This window comes from Apaloderma vittatum, unplaced genomic scaffold (assembly GCF_000703405.1).
Source record: "Apaloderma vittatum isolate BGI_N311 unplaced genomic scaffold, ASM70340v1 scaffold8715, whole genome shotgun sequence".
NCBI classification, from domain to species: domain Eukaryota; kingdom Metazoa; phylum Chordata; class Aves; order Trogoniformes; family Trogonidae; genus Apaloderma; species Apaloderma vittatum.
In genome coordinates, this window is record NW_009718726.1 from 718 (window position 1) to 19,729 (window position 19,012).

General features: G+C 40.6%; 1 protein-coding gene across 1 annotated transcript in view; it reads right to left on the reverse strand.

The window, feature by feature from the left end:
• Positions 1–726: 726 nt before the first annotated feature.
• TECRL (trans-2,3-enoyl-CoA reductase-like) overlaps positions 727–19,012 on the reverse strand; it is a gene marked incomplete at its 3' end in the record, with an annotated part of 54,283 nt that continues 35,997 nt past the window's right edge. Inside the window, exons 4-8 of the mRNA XM_009870350.1 lie at positions 18,360–18,463; positions 6,650–6,765; positions 3,898–4,003; positions 2,062–2,134; positions 727–770 (exon numbers count right to left, since the gene is read on the reverse strand). Coding sequence (XP_009868652.1) covers positions 727–770; positions 2,062–2,134; positions 3,898–4,003; positions 6,650–6,765; positions 18,360–18,463 — 443 coding nt within the window. The remainder of the gene's footprint in view (positions 771–2,061; positions 2,135–3,897; positions 4,004–6,649; positions 6,766–18,359; positions 18,464–19,012) is intronic.

Consider the following 19,012-nt stretch of genomic DNA (forward strand, 5'->3'; position numbering starts at 1 on the left):
TCCAGCTCAAACTATTCTGTGATTTTATGTGAGAATTTCTTACCGACCCTCTGTCTTGCTATACAGTTATGTTCGTTCAAACATCAGCTTTGGTAGTTTCAGCCATTCTTCATCACCTGCACTTTCCTTTGGCTTAATCCACTTTAGTAGGGATTGCTTTTACTGTTTTTAATAGCTGTTGAGGCTATGCCAGGTACAGAATACTATTTCAAAGTCTGCTTAGGATGTAATTCTTCAGTTTGGGTTTGTTTGTTTGGTTTTTTTTTTCAAATGGCAGGTTCCAATCTGTCTAAATATTAGCATTTTTGTTCAGTTATGAGTAGTAATAATGCCGATGATGTTCTCATGACCTTCAGCTACAATACTTCACATTAAGCTCTGTACAGGTAAATAGTACTAGGAGACTTTCTGGCCTACAACCCTTAATAGATTATCACTAAATCTAGTCAAAGGACACAGGGCTGTGGGTACAGATATCTATATCTGTATATCTATATCCAATCTATATCTACATCTGTATCTATATCTATATCTATATCTATATCTATATCTATATCTATATCTATATCTATATCTATATCTATATCTATATCTATATCTATCATCTATACCTATATCTATATGTAATCTGTATCTATCTATACTCACACAAATGCATAGCAGCGTTATGTTATGTGAGTTACTTCTATTCCACAACCATTAATGAGACTTTATTTTTGTACGTACCAGAAAAGCAAGAGCAGCAAAAGAGACTTGTCTGTGGCCGAATGCTAGAAAATAGAATGAAATTATAAATTGCATTTTATGGTATGCACATGATTTGCTGTGGGTGAAATTAATCTAGTGCTGAGGAGCAGAAATATTTTTTTCCTGACAGGCGCTGCAGAAAGAATGGGTATTATCACACACAATATAAAAACAATGCAAATAGTAACAGCAATCTAGAAATGCCAGTCTCTTCACCACTGATCTCAAGGCAATTTTCACTTAACTTTTTCTACTACCTGTCTTCACATATCCAAGTGCAGTGGCAAGCAATTAGAAGAACTTCTTCTGAATGCTTTCTCTGTGGGAAAACTGTGTCCTGGACAAATGGCCTCCTCTATAAAGAAGCTGCATCTATGGATTTGATGGTCCAGACTGCTGGAAACTGTGTCTAGGGAGGTTTCAGCATTGTTTGCAGCATTCCTGTTAAAGTCGTGCCAAATTCATCTCTTTCAGTGAATCACATCATTTTGAAACCGAACTTGTGTGCTACTTGGAACGGTGCCATGTAGGAAACATTTTTGATTGGAGAAAATTAGTAATTTAACTGAGTAAATAAAGATGATAAAGCAAACCCTTTTGTTCCCAAAGCTTGTAGATAAGTATAAGATGCAAAGGAAAAGAAAGACTTAGGTGTAACATGAAAAGTAAAATAGTAGAAGAAACATATGCCAATTATACTCCAAAGGAACAAAAGTTCAAAAGGTAAACAATAAGAAAAAATATGAAGAAATAGCACTGTAACAATAGAATATAATGAGAGGGAACAAAATGATGAATGATATCTGGAGACAAAAAAAAATAGGATTTTTTTCATTACTGTCTGCAGTATCTGGTTGGCTTTTACTGTTTACTTTGTTTGACTTTGACTTTTACTGTTTTTTCACAAAAAAATAAAAATTCTTAATTTGCATGAAAAGGATACATCTTTAACAAATAAATACTTCCTCCAGGAAAATGCAGCCAGGTCTAGTTGTCTCCAGCGTTCTTAATATAAATATTGTGAACATAAGCAAGATATATTGATCTTTGTGTTTCTTCCATTTTGCCAGTATTTCCAGTTCACAATACTGGACAGCAATTGACTGTTGCTGAACAGGAATGTACATTCAGTGGCATGGCTGGAGTGTCTCCTGCACAACAGTCTTCCTCCTGACAGGGAATTTAAGGCTAATCTCTGAGTAGATTAGTCCTATCATCTCTTGTGGGGGCCATATCTTGATTCTGGGGGACTTAAGGTTGCATACAAAAAACTTTTTAAAACGAAAGTCAGTTTTGTGTTATACTTATACGTACATGGTGGTGTATATCGTGGATGGTTGATGTAGTATGCAATCCAGGACGTGAATCCCCAGTAAAAGGCACAGCCCTGGAATGGGCAAAAGGTGTATTTTTGTGTTAGAAGGATGATAAGCAAATACAAACTGTAACATTATAAATATAAATTCTGATAAGTGCAAAACCCAGATGACCATTGAAAGATTTTGCAGTAGTTTTTTGAGCCACAGAATATGGATCTTTTTAAGATGCTATCAAGCCACCAAAAAAAATAAATAAAAAGATGCACAGTGTAGATTTTTTTTGATCGTGTTCAATGTATTTCATGCCTGTTGTAGGAATTGATGCTTGTTTTCTCCTTGTTTGATTGTACTGCTAAATGCCACATTTTCCTGTTGCACTGCTAAAAGCCAGTGGTTGGTTAACACAGATGAGCTGTTGCTATACTTTAAACTCAGCGCTTCCAAGTAAGATTGAGCTAGCCAAACAGAGCACTAAACCAGCTGATACAACTCAGAATAAAACCAAACAGGCCCAGTTTAACTCTGGCATAAAAACAAAGGCGCACAATTCCTATGAAGGTATTTGAGCGACACACTGCATCTGCTCCCGTGGTTTCAGCTCCACTTCACTCTTTAAAATGCAGCATCCCAGCTGCCTTTGCTTGGTGACTGAAGCTGTGGGCTTGGGAAAGTCCAAGCAGAGATAATGTGGTCAAGTTCTTGCCCTGTGTAGGACTCACTGCCCCCATGCTTTGTTCAAGGAGAAAAACAAAAGCTACCAGTGAAACAACTGAAACCACCCCAGAGACTGGATAAAGCTCTTCTATGTTTCTAAGTTAAGGATCCCTTCCAAGGAAGGGCGGTATGCTGGGACTGGCTACAGCCCCATCCTGAAAGCAGTGCCGCAAGTCAGGCTTTCTCTGTTTAATCTTTTTTTATGCAGTACTACTGTGATATATGTACCCACAGACATGAAGGGACAGGAGCAACTGTGGGTCTAAATGTCCCACAGGCATGAATCACTTTGGAAATGGCACGCTGGCTCCAAAGACATTTAGCTTAGATTCCTCTTTTTCTTTTTTCTTTTTCTTTTTTTTTTAACACTATATTGTAAAACAACATCTCCAGCTGTGCATCTTATTACCTTCTTTCTGACTAGAATCAAATCGAGCCCCCTGACATGGCCATACATTTATCTCCTTCACTGAAATCTGAAATGTATGGTAGAACTTTTAAAGGGAGGGCCTCTACAGGACACTGAATGAGGTGGGATGTGGGGTCATAAAAAATGAGCAAGACTAAGTACGTGAAATAAAAGAAAGGAGAGCTTATGGGTAATGACATACAGTTGAAATTTGGGAGGCTTTGGGATACTGAAGACTGTGGGCCAGCCCAATATCTTCCTTCTGGAGGCGTCCTCTTATAAAAGGAGAATATTTTTCTTTTCTGCTTGTAATTTGATTTTAGCTTCTTAATGCAAGGCCTGTCTCCTGCTCTATATTTATATTGCTCTGAGGAAGTGGAGTGTGATTTCTGTCAGTATTGCTAGATGTTGCAGCAGCATATCTCGTAATAAAATAGCATTCAATCTGAAAAATATCCTGTATATGACAATCAGCCCCATGGGTGGATGAGTCAAAGTGGACATTGACATGCAGGAGCTAAAATGGACATTGATTTCAATTCATGTCCTTGGGCATATGGCCCTGAAATTCTTCCTATACTTGTATTTTAACTAATCATAATTCCTGGGGCTAGAAAATAAATTATTTTTTATTTTCTTATCTTATTCTAAGGACTACTTTGATATGGGGATATTCTCTGTTACACAAAATGACAAACATACTGTCACCTTTATCATATTTTTCAGAGGAGTGTGCCCTCCCGAAAACTTGTGAACAAATAATGTCTCCAGAAGATGTCTGATATAGTGTAAACAATGGCAGAAGCAGGCCAAGCTGGAAGAAAAGAAAAAAAAAAAAAAGAAATTAAGATAAGTAGAAGATTGCTTTTTATTACTTCACAGGTTTAATGTCACATAACGAATAAGGACTAATATTCCAAAACTGCAGAGTCACACTGAAATCTTGAGATTTAAGATATTGTCTTAATTGAAGCAGCTGGAACAAAAGATTAATTGAATCATTTTCAGTGTTATACAAAGTTGCTTTCATTTTGCAGGGATCAAGTTATTTTTACTAGCCTTGAATTAAAAAGAGCTCCTCAAGCTCTGACTGTGATACATGGCTCTGCCGAGACGTTAAAACAGGACACGTGTGTATACAAACAGGTGTCTGCTGTGATTTTCCAAAAGATATCTCCCATATTTTCAGGCTACCTTAATGCTCCTGTGGGATGTGTCTGACATTTAAAAACATTCTGAATATCTTCTGGATGGTTTCCTTGTCCTTTGCCAACTCAAGTATCTGCATGAAGGTAGTTTGTATTTCATTTCCTTGTGGACACAAAATGAGATTTTGTAGCAGAGTTAATCCATTCTGATGGCTTTTTTGTTGCCCGTTACAAAGAAATGAGGTAATTGTTGTAGAAATTATTTTACTGATTCTCTTTTAGGGAAGATTATGAAACAATAACAGGCATTGCTGATTTGCTTCCGAGAGTGAGTTGTAGCTCATTGAGATTGAGTTTCAGAAACAAATGTCAAGAGTGATTCCTGGTGGCATTTTATCTTGGTTACATTTACCGCAGCCCATCTCACGGCAAACTAATTATAAGATATAAATGAAAAGTGATTTTCAGCATGTGAAATCTCAAACACTTTTATTACGCATCTTGTATGGTAGCCAGAGTCAAAGATTAAATAATTTCAAAGTAATTAAACCAGAGAGAGTTGAGCTAAGAAAATTTCAAACAATTAACGACTTTGGATATCCAAAGTCCAGAGCAAACTTCCGGATTTGCTGGGAATTATTTTTAGATTAATTTGGCTTAGGATGAGGGCCTCAAATGAATCTGTTAAAGAGTGGTCATCGGAAGGATTCTGCACACCCCTTGCCCACTTAAAAGAAGATAAAGATATTGTTGGTTCTTCTGTGCTACCAGAAACTCTCTCATTTTACATGAGGAGGAGCAAGAGGAGGAAGGCAAGGGTCTTGCAGCTCTGGATTTGTATTTAGTGTTCTCATTCCCAGCTCCACTAACTCCCTTCATGTTTCTCCAAGTCTGTGTCCCTCCATCTGTAAATTATATTACTGCTCAGTGTTTTTCTCTGCTGTATACCAGCTCCCTTGATTCTGCAATCTTAGTGTGGAAAAAGTGCCATGGGAAAGCTGTACAGTTCCTTGAGGTTACTAGTTCCCTGTGTGCCCTCTCACTTCCAGTGCTCCAACATATATAGCTGACAGGCTTTCCTGGATCACGTTCCACCCCTCTGCCAGGTATTAATTGCTCCAGATAGGGCACAGTCACAATGGAGAGAAGTAAATTCCTCAAGTGTGGAAGTTCCCAGCCTGCTCAGGGCATTAACCACCATCCTGTGGAAGAGTAGGGTTGGTGGTGGTGGAAGTGCCAGAGCGTCCCTGGCCATTACCATGCATAGCTGTTTGCCACTTTCTTGTCTGGAAGAGTTCTTATTCCTGCCTATTGATCAGGTCTGTTTTGTTTCCTCCAGAGTCTTTCAAAAGGCTTGGGAAAGGGAGGGGCTGTCAAAGGTCATAGAAAGCTATCTTGGTTGGCTGTCCTCTCTTGATTGCTTTTTGGCATGCTCTTGAGTTCTAGCAGACTAAGCAGGTTGCATTTCGTTGTTGTCAGCTCCTGCTGTATTATATCAGAGCTGTTTAATTTTCTTTGTTAACATTACTGCTCCAGTGATGGAGAAAAGAAAGCTATCTGGTTTATGCTTATATATGAGCTCATCTGATTTGTTTCTGTACAGCTAGACACAATCTGTGCTTCTCACTGTTCTATAACAGTGGCTGAGCTCTTCTTTTTCTTTGTCACTTAAGTGTTTTATTTTTCAAAAGTCTTTCAGAACTCAGATATGTTGTTTATGGCCCTGGGGAACAATTACAGTTTTAAGAGGTTAGTTTCAAAAGTCAGATCACCAGTTCTGAATTCCTATGGTGTTTCTTTTGAGTTTCTCATTTGTTCTTGACCTGACTCATGACATGCAAACCTCTCAAAATTCCCCCTGGTTGTGCCTAGGTGAGAGCTAGTGTAGTGATAGTTATCTTCTGTGCTGGATGCTGGTACTGCTAACCCTATGAGTGGGATTGCTCTGTAAGGAGATGGGAACACTTGAAGTCTTGTCCTCTATTGTCTGTCAAGTGTGACTTTGGGTTACTACTCACTATATTTATTATTACACCTTCTATTCAGGCTGTCTAGAGTTCAAATTATTTGTGGAAAATACTGTATCTCCCACTGTGGCCGAGTGCAGCAACCATTGCAACTGGAATCCCATATTTGGTGAGGCTTCCAAGTGCTGCTGAAATGCCAAACAGCTATTGATGAGAACAGTCTGAATCTCCCACTGATTCTGAGACCTCACAACCCCCTTGTAACCTCCTCAGCCCTGAAAATGCAGCCTCCATCCCTCCAGCTCCCTGTTCTCCAGGAAAATAGTTCCCACAGGTGGCACTTACTGAACCACTGGATGGCGGAAGTTCTTCCTACTTTCCACTCGATCGTAAATAGTTGAGAGGCGAATGTAAAAGAGCAGATATATTAGAAGAGGCCCGGTGTATTCTGTTACAAAAAACTGGAAACGCAAAAGAAAATAGGAAATTGTATCAATAAAGACATGAGAAAAATAATACCCCTACCCACAATACCCATTCATCTTTCAAATCTTATTTTGGCTTCCTTTTGAGAACTTAAATGACTCACAGGCTTTTTTTTTTTTTTTTTTTTTTCTGTCTCTTTAGCAAAGGAGTAAAATCCATCCAGGAAATGAGAGAGTGATTTCTGTGCAGAACATTAATCCTGTCAGGAATGCTTCGTGGAAGCTGATCAAAATCACAGTTATTTCCTCTTTATTCTTTTGGCTCTGCCATCAGATGCCTATTTGGAATCTAAACAACTCAAGGCACAAAAGCTGAAGCTAGCTTGCTTTCTTGCCAGTGTTTTTTGCAATTAAGTGACACATCAGTTAAAAGCCAACCAAGCACAGCAGAAACAAACACAGCACAGCCTTGAATCCTAGTTGCTAGCAGAATCTTCTGGAAGGCAGAGATCATTGCTTGATATTTGGTGGTGGGTGGAAGAGCAGGACCTGACTGCCTGCCCGGTATATGGTGCTTTGAGCTCGTTCAGTGACAGAGTAGGACTCCTCCCTGGGGGAACATCAGCAGAAGTTGGCTGTGGTGGACAGACTGGACAAGTAAGTTACCCTGTGAACCAGAAAGAAATTTTTTAATCTCCCCACTGTCACCCTTGCTAGCCACAGAGAGCCAAGAGGACACATGTGGGGAGCGAAAGAAGGCAAAGTTATAGCGCTGCCATGAGCCACCCTCATTTTTATGTTCTGGATTTGGTTTGGTACAGCCAGTGCTCTCAGGGCATGCTCATAAGCTACAAGCAGATGGAGGAAGTAAAATGTGGTTAGGGTGACGTGAGGTCTGGATTTGATCATCTGTCCCCACTGGAATGAATTTCAGCATAAAATTGAAATGGTGTAGTCCTACATGTTTACAAGAACCAGCAACTGGCAAGTCATAACTGCAGTGCATAGCGTGGCTTAAGGGATAAAGATACATAACTAAATAGGCCATTTGGCCTTAAGGTGGCTATTTGCACTGGTACAGAATTGTAACTGGTAAATACCCATGGCTTAAGGAAGCAACACTGAGTTTAGACTGTCTTTCTCAAAAGTAGTATTTGGCAAGCGCTCTTACTCCCAGTGGACTGTTCTAATCACTCTTCAGAAGAACACTGAAACAGAAATGTTTTCTTGCAGAAATGTTCTGCAATTAAGTCTCCTTCATTTGGACCCCCAGTACCACTTCTTTCCCTCTATTACAGAGGAAAAGGTTTTGAAATTTCAACCTCTCATAGCAGAACTCTCTCAAAAGTAACAGACTTAAGTGTTCTCTACTGGGGAAATGTCAAACTCTCTTTCATTCCACATTGACACTATGATTTCTGTGCTCCATTTAGATTCTGCATGATCCCAAGAGCAGGGGGGGGTGTGTGTGTGTGCGTGTGTAAGAAAACATTTAATCAAGGAGTGTCTTAAGAGCCCACACTGTTTGGAACACACCACAGGCAAGAGCTCACTGGAGTTTTGTCCTAACAGCAGCTGTATGGGTCTGTTCCTAACTGTGACCCCACTGTGTGAGGCACTCTGCAAACATTGTCAGAGACGGCCTCTGCTTTTCAAACTTAATAAACTAGATATAGGCAGTGGTGGTATAGGAGGCAGAGGTGCAAATAATATGGTCTGGACAGGTCAGTGTAAGGGCTTGGAATGAGCTGCTTTCTCCAGTGTAGCTTTTCCTCTCGGACATGAGTTGTGCCGCAAAACACACCCGCAACTGCCAGCTTTTATCGTCTGTTTGACACAAGCATATTACAAAAGCTGCTAGGAAAAGTTTGGCAGGACTTAACACCAAGTTGTGATTACTTGCCACTGAACCAAGTGTTCCCCACATGATGCCTGAATCCCTGCGACAGGGTGATGCAGGAGATGGGGTGAAGGGCCTCCCATCAGAACAATTTGGAGAGCACCACCAGCAGCTCTCGAGGTGGCGTTTGTGGAGGCGACCAGCATCAGCCTGCTCAGGGTGCTTTGCACGCTGGGGACAAGGATCTGTGTGTCAATCACCTCCGACACGCAGCCTTAATCGCCCGTGTGGAGACAAGCAGTCTAGCTGTGAGATTTGCAGTCAAAGTAGGTGTTGTCCAGTAGGCAGGACTGTATTTGCCTTTGTTATAACTGTGTTATGCTGCTGGAACGTAGTTAAGATCAGTAGCATTCTGGTTTAGACGATGAGGTTCAATTTGCTGTATCATTTTTTGGTGTGTTTCTTTTTCCTTTCATTTTAGGTGAGTTTCAGTCTGTTTGCCTTTGTTGTATTTTCTATGCTGCAAACTCTGATCTCCTCTTCTGGACCACTGATTTTAAATTCATCAGAAAGGTAGTCAGAGAAACTCTGCTAAAAATCTCATGAGTTAAAGCAGGTGAAAGTGTCTTAAATTAATACAAAATTACAATCATTTCTAACCATTGGCAATCAAAGGCAAGCACCGTTCCTCTAATGATTCTCAAAGAATATATGCAATTAAGCCTGCCTTAGTACCTTCATACTCATCCTACAACTTGACTAATTGCTGAATTTCGGGAGTTTTTTAGTTGCGTTAAAGATCAGTTCAACCTATCATTTTTAAAAATGTTCCAAAAAACTACAAAATTACTAAGATACCCATTTCTACTGGCATATCCTCCAAAAAAAAAAAATTAAACAAAACCCTGAAAATAATAACATAGCAGCTTGCAGTTTTTGCACAAAAAGAAATACCATTTCATAAAAACAAACAAAAAAGTGATCCTTTACAACACAGAGCATTTTTCTTCTGTAGAAAGGTAAAAAATATCCACTATTTAGAAGAAAATTACTTTTTCTTTGCAATCTTGTGGGTCTGCCTAGACTATTTTGATGTATTTCGTGCAGCCAAATGTGGTGGTCCATAGTAAACAAAGATATTTTCTTGGAGGAGCGTTACATCTACATTACCATGTGCATAGTTCAACAGAATTTAACTGTTGAGCTCATCAGTATCTCCCTGAAGAAAGAAAATAGATTGACCCTTTTTTCCCCGTCTGTACACTCTGTTGCTTATCATGTGCAATGTCTAGGCCTCTTACTTTCCTCCACTCTTCTCCAGTGTCAATGGCATAAAGAAAGTGCTGTTCCTGAATCAAACCTCTCCCAGGTGTGAGCTCCATACAGGATGCTTAACTCAAGCTTCTGTAACTGTCTCAATTACCAGGCCCTTGGGGACTTGGCTCAGTAATACACAAAATAGCACCATCTACTACGTAAGCAACAGAACATAGATCTGAAATATGTAAAAAGAGAGCTAAGGTAGGAGTATCCATCATTCAAAAGATGATGAGACAAATGAGAAGACCATACAGGGTATCTAATTCACAAACCATCAAGGCATCTCATTTTGCATGAACTAGATTGTACCTGCTTCTTTTGTCTCTGTTCAGATCATCATCCCAGTAACACCTTGCTGAACAGGTCAGGGATTATAATGCCAGACTTTATGAGGCACAGGGTATATTTAGGGAGATACGAATGCAGCAGTGGTGAAAGGAATTCTTTAAAGTTATTTCAGGGAATGCAAGGCGAATTTTCTGGCTGGTAGGGCCAGTTGGCATAGTGCCTGACACTATCCCAACAGGTCTACAACAAGGAATGGAAAGGTTTTTGTTGTGAGTTAACACTACTGCGTGTACTGTTTGTGAAAAGGTAGAAAAGGACAAAAGGAAGCTGTAAAGAGAGGGGGTGGAATGGAGGCAGTCTGAAAAAAGTCCAGCAGAATCTTTATAAACCAACAGCCCACGGATTAGCAATCTTCACATGACGGTATCAGCTAAATCCTCTCTGTGATGTTTATGACGTGCCCTTTCTGTAATACCACACAACACACCCTGTCGTGTATCACGTTGCATTTTGGCATAGCCTCACATTATCTCATTTATGACAAGCTGCAGAGCAAAGGTGAGGGAAGGCCATACAGCCTTTTCCATGCTGAACCCTTCCTGCAGCTCTTTCCATTCCATGTAGGGGCAGTTTCCCAGTTCATCAGTGCTGGTCACGATGTTTTCTCTTCCACTGCCAATGGGATGTCTGGGTTCAAGCAGGAGAAGAGCAGGGTATGGTATGAGGGTAATACCTGCAGCCAGGACAATGAAGATCTCAGGGCAGCAAGAGATACAAAACAGCTCAAGCATGTCCTGCATAATTTTGATGGAAAAGGATCTAGAGTAGGTAATTTATCTAATGGACAGAGTTTAGCTTCTCCATGTGAGACAAAGGTCTGAGCCAGCATCAGACTGAGACAGCACATAGCACATGAAGAGAAGGATCTACTGATATCAGCCACACAGACCATTACTGCATGCGAGCGTACAGGGCACAGCCAAGATTTCTGAGAAAACCAAGAGAAACAGGCAGCTGAACCCTGCCAAGTTCCCAAATCGTGTTAAACTTAGCATCAGACTACCTTAAACTCCTTTTACAGTCCGAGCCCTAAGTACTCTTGAGTTAATAATCATTAAGAAACATTATTAGTTTCTGTACTAATTTCTATTTCATACGCTTTGCTACCTCATTAAAGACCATATAATTACCTGGGGATGATAATGGCATAGTTTTAGCAGCATCTTTAAATCTCCACCTTTTTTAAATGTTTGGGTTTACATGTTTGCAAAAATCTACAGCAGTTTTGCATCAGGGAGCATAATTCTTATGGGCTGCTTGAATATTCAATGATTTTTGTTCTAGTTCTCATGGAAGTGGATAATCCAGTCACAAAACTTCAGTAGTGCATGCCGAGGCACCTGAAACTTTTAGCTGGGCAGATTTTGCAGTGACTTGACATCTAACAGTATTTCAGGCTGCAGCTCAGTATTTACTGCAAATTCCAGTGATAGGGGTGGATTTGCTGTAGGATTTCATAAGCAAATTAGAGCTGACTCAGGCCAGCTTCAGGAGCTGGCAAGAGAACAGTGATGGATGCTGTTTGTCCCTGAGCCAGGCCTTGCTCCCTCTGTGAGAAAAGGGAGGTGAAATCCCAGCTCCCTCTTGTCTCTTTGCCTAAGACTGAGCTGTCTGACACCACTGGTTTGGCATCAAACTACTTCATAGCCTGATCAAGCTTCCTCCCTGAAAGCACAATCCTTTGCATGTTTCTTGCTTAAAATGAAAAATTACTGCGAATTAACAAATGCTTTTCTTATACACATGCACACACACACGCATATATGTGTTACATGTGCTTATACTGATACACATTCAACGAAGCACTCAAGTTCTGTTTGCAACCAAAGACCAATGTGAGTTCAGATTTGCTGCCAAATTTTTACAGGGCTTTGAGAGCATTTTGAACTCTGCCATATAATGTGTACCATTGTAAAATGTGTACTTAGCTAGTACCAGCAACCTCAACTAGCTCTTCCACAGTGCTTTTCATCTAGAAACCTCAACCTTTGCAAAGAGGAAAATAATGTTATTTTCTTGCCATGGAACTGGAAGCTGAGATACAGAGAAATTCTGTGACTTGTCAAGGCCGCCAGACAAGGTGGGCAAAGAGCAGTGAAGGAGCACCTCATCCTCTCAAACACTGGTTCGCTTTCCAGTTCACCCTTCTCTTTATGCTCTCCTTACCCCTAGTACGAGGTTGGGAAAAAATCCCCATACCTCAAAATAATTTTCTAGGCTTATACGTTCTAGAGGGATTAAGACTTCTCAAGTTTGCATAGATTGACAAATTGTCAACCTCCCTAGTTACTCTGAATAGAAATTGGAAAGAGTCTGTCTTTATCAGCACCATATATCAAGTAGCTCTTTGCTCCTTAAGTAGCAGGAAGGGTTTAACTGAAAGAAACAGCTTGTTCTGTGCATGCTTACTGAATTCCCTCTACCTTCTTTTTACACTCAAATGGGTAAAAACTCAAGGGTATTATTATAAACGGTTGTGCACAGGTTCTTCAGCCTCTACTGTGCTCAAAAGCAACTAAAATGTTCACCCCTCAGAATTCATTTTCTTAGTAGCTCCCTAACTCCCTTTGGCACCTGAAAATTTGACATGCTGGCAGGGTTCGTTGTGAGCTTGTGGCATTTGTTGCTGAGACCAAGAGAAATCATTTCAACGCTGTTTGCCTTATTAAAAACAGGATCTGAGGAATCCCTATCAGCCAGCTGGGCAATTTCAGAGGTCTCCTCCAGCCTTATCAGTTGACTTCATGCTTCCACTGGGCAGTAACAAAGAGCCAAAAGTGTATGTGGCCCAAGGAAAGACACAAACAGTACAAAATGATGGCAAGAAATCAGGCAAATGCAAGCTGTTCTCTCCTGATAACCCTGGAGGCTGAAATTTATTAGACTTAATTAAATGAAAAATAAGACCAGTCTTGTGTGTGTAGTTTGCCTTTGTGAAAGGTTACAGTGTTTTGAAAGTTCATAGCATTTGACTGGGATCAGCTCAAGACTTGGCTATATGTACCAAGGTAGAGCAACGCTTACTGTGTGTTCAAGCAGAAACCTCTGCCAAGTACAAACTGTTAGCTGTAAAATGGAGGTGTTGTGCATTACAAGTAGTTGTAGTTGGACAAGGTGCTGTAGAGGAAACAGTAACTTCTTCTCCTGGAGATCATCTTTTATGATCACATTATCTATCGATCCGAGAGATTTAGCAATGAAAAAAACACGTGAGGATTTCTCTTTCTTTGGCACTTCGTTACAGTTTTTCTTGAGCTGCCTACAGGTTTACACAGAATCATACATTCCATTTACTTGCCACTGCTAAGTTTTCCAGGCACTCGCAATTCCCTGAAAAGGTTATTGTATTTGTAGGGTCCTATCCCACAACTAACTGTGTTTGAATTGGCCACAGAATATGCAAGCACTGATATATATCCACTGAGAAATATATTCAGTGACATTCTCCACTGATACATCCTACAGATCCTCAGCTCTCTGTCTTACTTTGATCTCAAATTCCTTCCTAAGCAATGATTATGTGAGTTTTCTCACATTTATCTTTTTCCTGCTGGCCCACTAGTTTGCTGGGACTCGCAGCCCTCCCACTCCTTCAGATTCCTCAGATCCTATCTTTTTTTCTTCTGTTATAATTGTCTGTACTTCTACATCCCACTGAGAGGTTATAAGCCTTTATTGAAGTCTCTTCCTCCATTTCCAAGGTAGGGAAAATATCTTAAGCTTTTCCCCATGGGAAGCCCCAGACTGGCCTCGCTATAGAGACAGTGGAGAAAATGAGTCTGCAGCAGTCTGACTGCCTGTTTCAAACCCATCAATACTCACAAATGGCTTCATACCACACTCGCCCCACAGACTTCATGAGATAGCTCCACATGTATAGGACCAACTAAGAGAGCTCTGCGAGCCACAGTCAGAGCAAACTGCTCCTCCCCTGATCACCACCCACCTACACCCACAGGACAAACTTTGGTACGTGTCCACTGAGCGAAGAAGGGGAGAGAACCATTCTGACTGAAACATTGCCTTCCCCCCAAGAGAACAGGCACACCTCGTTATTCAACACAACATGCACTTCTCCACTGCATACACCTGCTGTACATGACCAGAAAGCTTCCTACATAGATCCCTTGGCTTCTTGTTCATTTTCCACAATGTCTACTTCAGTGATAATTTTGCTTACCAGCCATAAGGGAACAGCCCAATTAGGGAAAGTGTGGATTTTCAGCTTTCAGATATATTCTTGGGTTTAAATAAGTATTAGCCTTTGTCTTTCTAAATTGAGCAGAGTCTTTTTTTCATTGGAATATTTGAAATGGAGCAGTTCTGCTGCCAGCCTCGGTATTTTAAGGCTCTCAGGAGTCAAGGCATTTAAGCTTTTTTTTTTAAAACATAGTTACAAAAAATATTTACTGAAGTACTGTGTTTTCATAGTTAATCTTATGAAATTCACAGACTTGGAGGTAAAATATATTTTTCACAGTTCTATGCTGTTTTCTTAGTTCTATTTTGATCTTTCTGATAGCCTGCCCGGGTAGTAACTAGAAAACAAAAGCTGATAAATCAGAAATTGCAATTACTGCTGAGATGAGGAAAGCTTTAAAGTCTGATTTTGAGCAGAAACAATGTTTTTCTTTTTCCTTTTGACTACAGTAGCAGTATGCATTCTTAGCAGTAAAATGCCAGCCAGGTTTCAAAAAGTCACATGCCACATTGCAATTTGTAAAAAGAGGTGTTTCTTGAGCATTCTTAAGGCCAAAATTGGACAGAGATTAAAAGTAAAGTCCATCACTCCAGTGACAGGAGTTTCAAATGCCCCTGGGGGTACAATCTTCGCAGCAGATATTTAGAAAAGAACTGTAAACTCAGCTCCCATTAGTATACCTGCAGTGTCAATCAGCAAAGTATGCCTTCCAAGTAGGGTAAAGGAATCTTGTGCAGAAGTAAAGTATGTGTTTCACATAATATTTGTTTTATAAAAAAAGAAGTCCATGTAGAGAGAGAGTTTTAACAAAATCCATTAAACCAAGAAACAGGTTTTGTTTTCTGCTTTCTGGAAGAGAGAGCCTTGAGAGCCCCCTTTCTTCTCAAAGAGCCAGTTTAGGTTGGATTTCTACCCACATTATCTCAAAAGAGATTGGCAAGTAATCACTCCAGTGAAAGAGAACTGCAAATCTCTCACCCGTTTGTCCTCCCTCAGAGCAACCCAGCCTGTAGAACGTTTTGAAATCTGGTCAACCAGAGCCCAGAGGATGTCTGGCCTTTCACAGTGCAAGCATTACTGTGCAACCTCGTTTTAAGAAGGCTGAGGAGGAGAAAAAAACATCTTTCCTGCAAAGTGGCAGCCTCTGACAGAGGAACTGAGTAGACAACAGGAGACAACAAAGTCTTAAGCCACAAAGGTGGAATGTGAAAAGGACGGTAAATCAGAGACAGCTCATGCTCAGAAAAGGAAGCTGAGGTTTCTTGATTCAGGAACATGCTCTGAGATTTAGAAAACTACACTCTTTGTCTGGAAATGAACAGCATCATCTTTTATTTTATGGCATGTCTGGAGAGGATACTGCTCCCAGGAGGTGGGAGCCACCTTCTCCTTTTAAAAGACACCAGTTGTTGTCCTGGTGTAAATCTACAGCATTAGGGGTCTTAGTGTTCCTGATTTGGAAGTGGGTATCTCAAGTGTGACCTCCAATGAGGTGACAAAGCCCCAGAACACATACCTCTGTGTTTAGTTATCCCTTAGACAGATCCATGCCCAATGCATCGGCCTCTGGAGCACCAGCATATCTCAATGTGCTTCTGTGTCTATTTTTGGAGTCCAGATCTGAATATGGCCTTTTGTACCTCAGCAATATCATTTTGCTGATGAGATAAGAATATTTTTATTCTCTGCCTTTTTTACTTAAATGTCAGCCCTTTATATCAGCAGCATTCCTCCCTGGGTGCATAAATCTGATGGAGCATCAAGGGGGATGGAGTATGGGAGATCTAAGCACAGTAAAACTGGCACTAAAATTATATGCCCTGTGTACAAATGTATTCTTAATTGCTATTGTCAGAATACAATCTTCAATGAACTTTTTCCCTGTTGCTGTATACTAGCTTTAATGTAAAAAGCTTTTGACTGTTTAAATGACGTGACTAAGAAGAACATTTCTCCCACTAAGAAATTTAGAATATGGAGCAGAATGGGATAAGATGAATATTCATAAACTCATGGAGGCAACTTTCTGCACACACAGATTAAATCATAAAAAATGCCACTGCCTGCAGTATCACTGCCTAGTCATAACTGCACTATTTATAATGGGATATTAAGCTTTAGTTATGTTACTGTCTCAGGCTACATAAACCACTAGGAAAGGAGAGAATAAATAAGGTTCTTGCATATTACTTAGTTGTAGCAAACAGGAGGCTGCACTACTCCCAGTTTTGCTTTGCAAGGAAATTCCACAGTTGAGAGGTGGTGGGATGGGTTGCGGGGAAACAGGACTCCAACTAGCATTAATCAGTGTGGCCCCACTGGGCCGTTACTCAGCATGGGAATCAGTAGGGTAAAGCCTCAGCCTTGGTAAATTCACAGACCTCTGCTGAAATATGTAGGTCACACAGTGTGAATCATAGAATCATAGAATGGTTTGAGTTGGAAGGGACCTTAAGAATCATCTGGTTCCAACTCCCCTGCCATGGGCAGGGACACATCTCAATAGACCAGGTTTCTCAAAGCCCCATCCGACCTGGCCTTGAACACTTCCAGGGATGAGGCATCCACAGCTTTCCTGGGTAACATGTTCAGTGCCTCACCACGCTCTCCGTAAAGAATTTCTTTCTAATATCTAATCTAAATCTACTCTCAGTTTGAAACTGTTACTCCTTGTCCTGTCAGTAGACTCCCTGATAAAGAGTCCCTCCTTTTCTCTCTTGTAGGCACCCTTTAAGTACTGGAAGGCTGCTATTAGTTGTCCCTAGAGCCTTCTCTTCTCCAGGCTGAACAACCCTGTCTCTCTCAGCCTGGCCTCACAGAGGAGGTGCTCTGCCCCCCAATCATCTTTGTGGCCCTCCTCTGGACATGTTCCAACCGGTCCATGTCCTTCTTAAGTTGGGGGCCCCAAAGTTAAATGCAGCACTACAGGTGGGGTCTCACCAGAGCAGAGTAGAGGGGGCAAATCACCTCCTTCAACCTGCTGGCCACAATTCTTTTGATGCAGCCCAGGATGTGATTGGTGTTCTGGGCTGGCACACATTGCTCATGTTCAGTTTTTCATCCACCACCATCCCCAAAGTTCTCTGCAGGGCTGCTCTCAATCCACTCATCCACTTGTAATGCACATAAACTTGAGCAGGTGACATTGATAAATGACCTTACAGTGCTGATGTAGAAATTGACTTCTCCTAAAGTCAAAGATAGTTCTGGTAGTAACATCCACCTTGAATGAATTGAATCTTTCACTTCCTCCGTGCCTAGAAGAGCCTGTTAGGTTAGAATTTCCCAAAATCCTGCAGAATGCATTGCCTCTCTCCCACCACCCTGACCTTCCAACAGCTCCTTATAGTAAAATAACTGAAGTAAGAACAGAACCTGGTTCTACCTACAGCATAACACAGATATTGTTGCTCATGGTGAATGCTTTATGAAGAGATTCAAAAGTTTTGTAACTCCTGAGCCTGGTCAGGCATCTTCTGCCTGGAATCCTTGACCTCACCACTCGCTCAGAGCTATACTTCAGGTGATCAAAGAGTAAGACTTTCCCATCCAATAACTTTCTTACATTAGTAACTGAATTACCAGAAATCCTTTTTTTTTTTTGTTTTAATATCCATTTTAAAAGATGAGGAGCCTTGGAGCAAATGAATGGATTGAGCTACAGGTCTTGCACAGGCATATAAAACTTAGATAAGTTAAAACTGTTTTTAAAAAAGTGATTTTTTTTTCCTTAGGCAATACTGTTATGTCCACCTTCTAATCTTTAATTGGATGTCACAACACTTGATAACTTGGCTCACTATAAAGTAATTACACCATTTGACATGGGGAAGGACAAGCTGAGGAAGTTGGAGTAATTTGATGCTAAAATACACTGTACATTAAGATATATGATGTTGGTTGTTACAAGGACATACTTACCGTGGTCCAACCGACCTGCTGACCCAGGTCTGTAAAATACAGAGTAATGATGGAGGAAACGGCAAGGCTTTGAATGTTAATAGAATCCTTCAAATAGGGCCCATCTGTAATGATAAAAAGAAAGAGGAGATGGCATGAAAAACAGGCACCCTCTCAGAGGCTCAGCATAACATGTAGGCTGCCCTGCTAATGGCCAAGATGTAGGCCCAACTTATATTCTGATTTATTTTGGCAACTTGGTACTTATTCTCCAGGTTAGCAACTTAGAGCATTCCTATGAGAGTTATTCTGTGTTCATTTTAACAAAAGCATTAGGCTGACATGACACTGGGCAGGACTGCGTAGCAATTGTTACGATGCTATCCCTGTTAATTTACACTGTTAGAGACATGCCATGCAATCACATGGACAATTTCATAGAGCACTTTTTGTTTTATCTTGCAAGACTAATGGGAAAGTCAATGTTATGCAGTGTCTCCCTCACTGATATCTTTTGCCTGAAGTGTTTGCATTCTCAGGCTATTTTACGACAAGTGACATCATCATGATGCACACAGATTCTTGGGCAAAGGCCCTCAGCCCAAGACTTCTTTGTAAACTGTCTGACCTAGGAAGACTGTGTGTATCTGAGCATTACATTACTTTTCACAGTA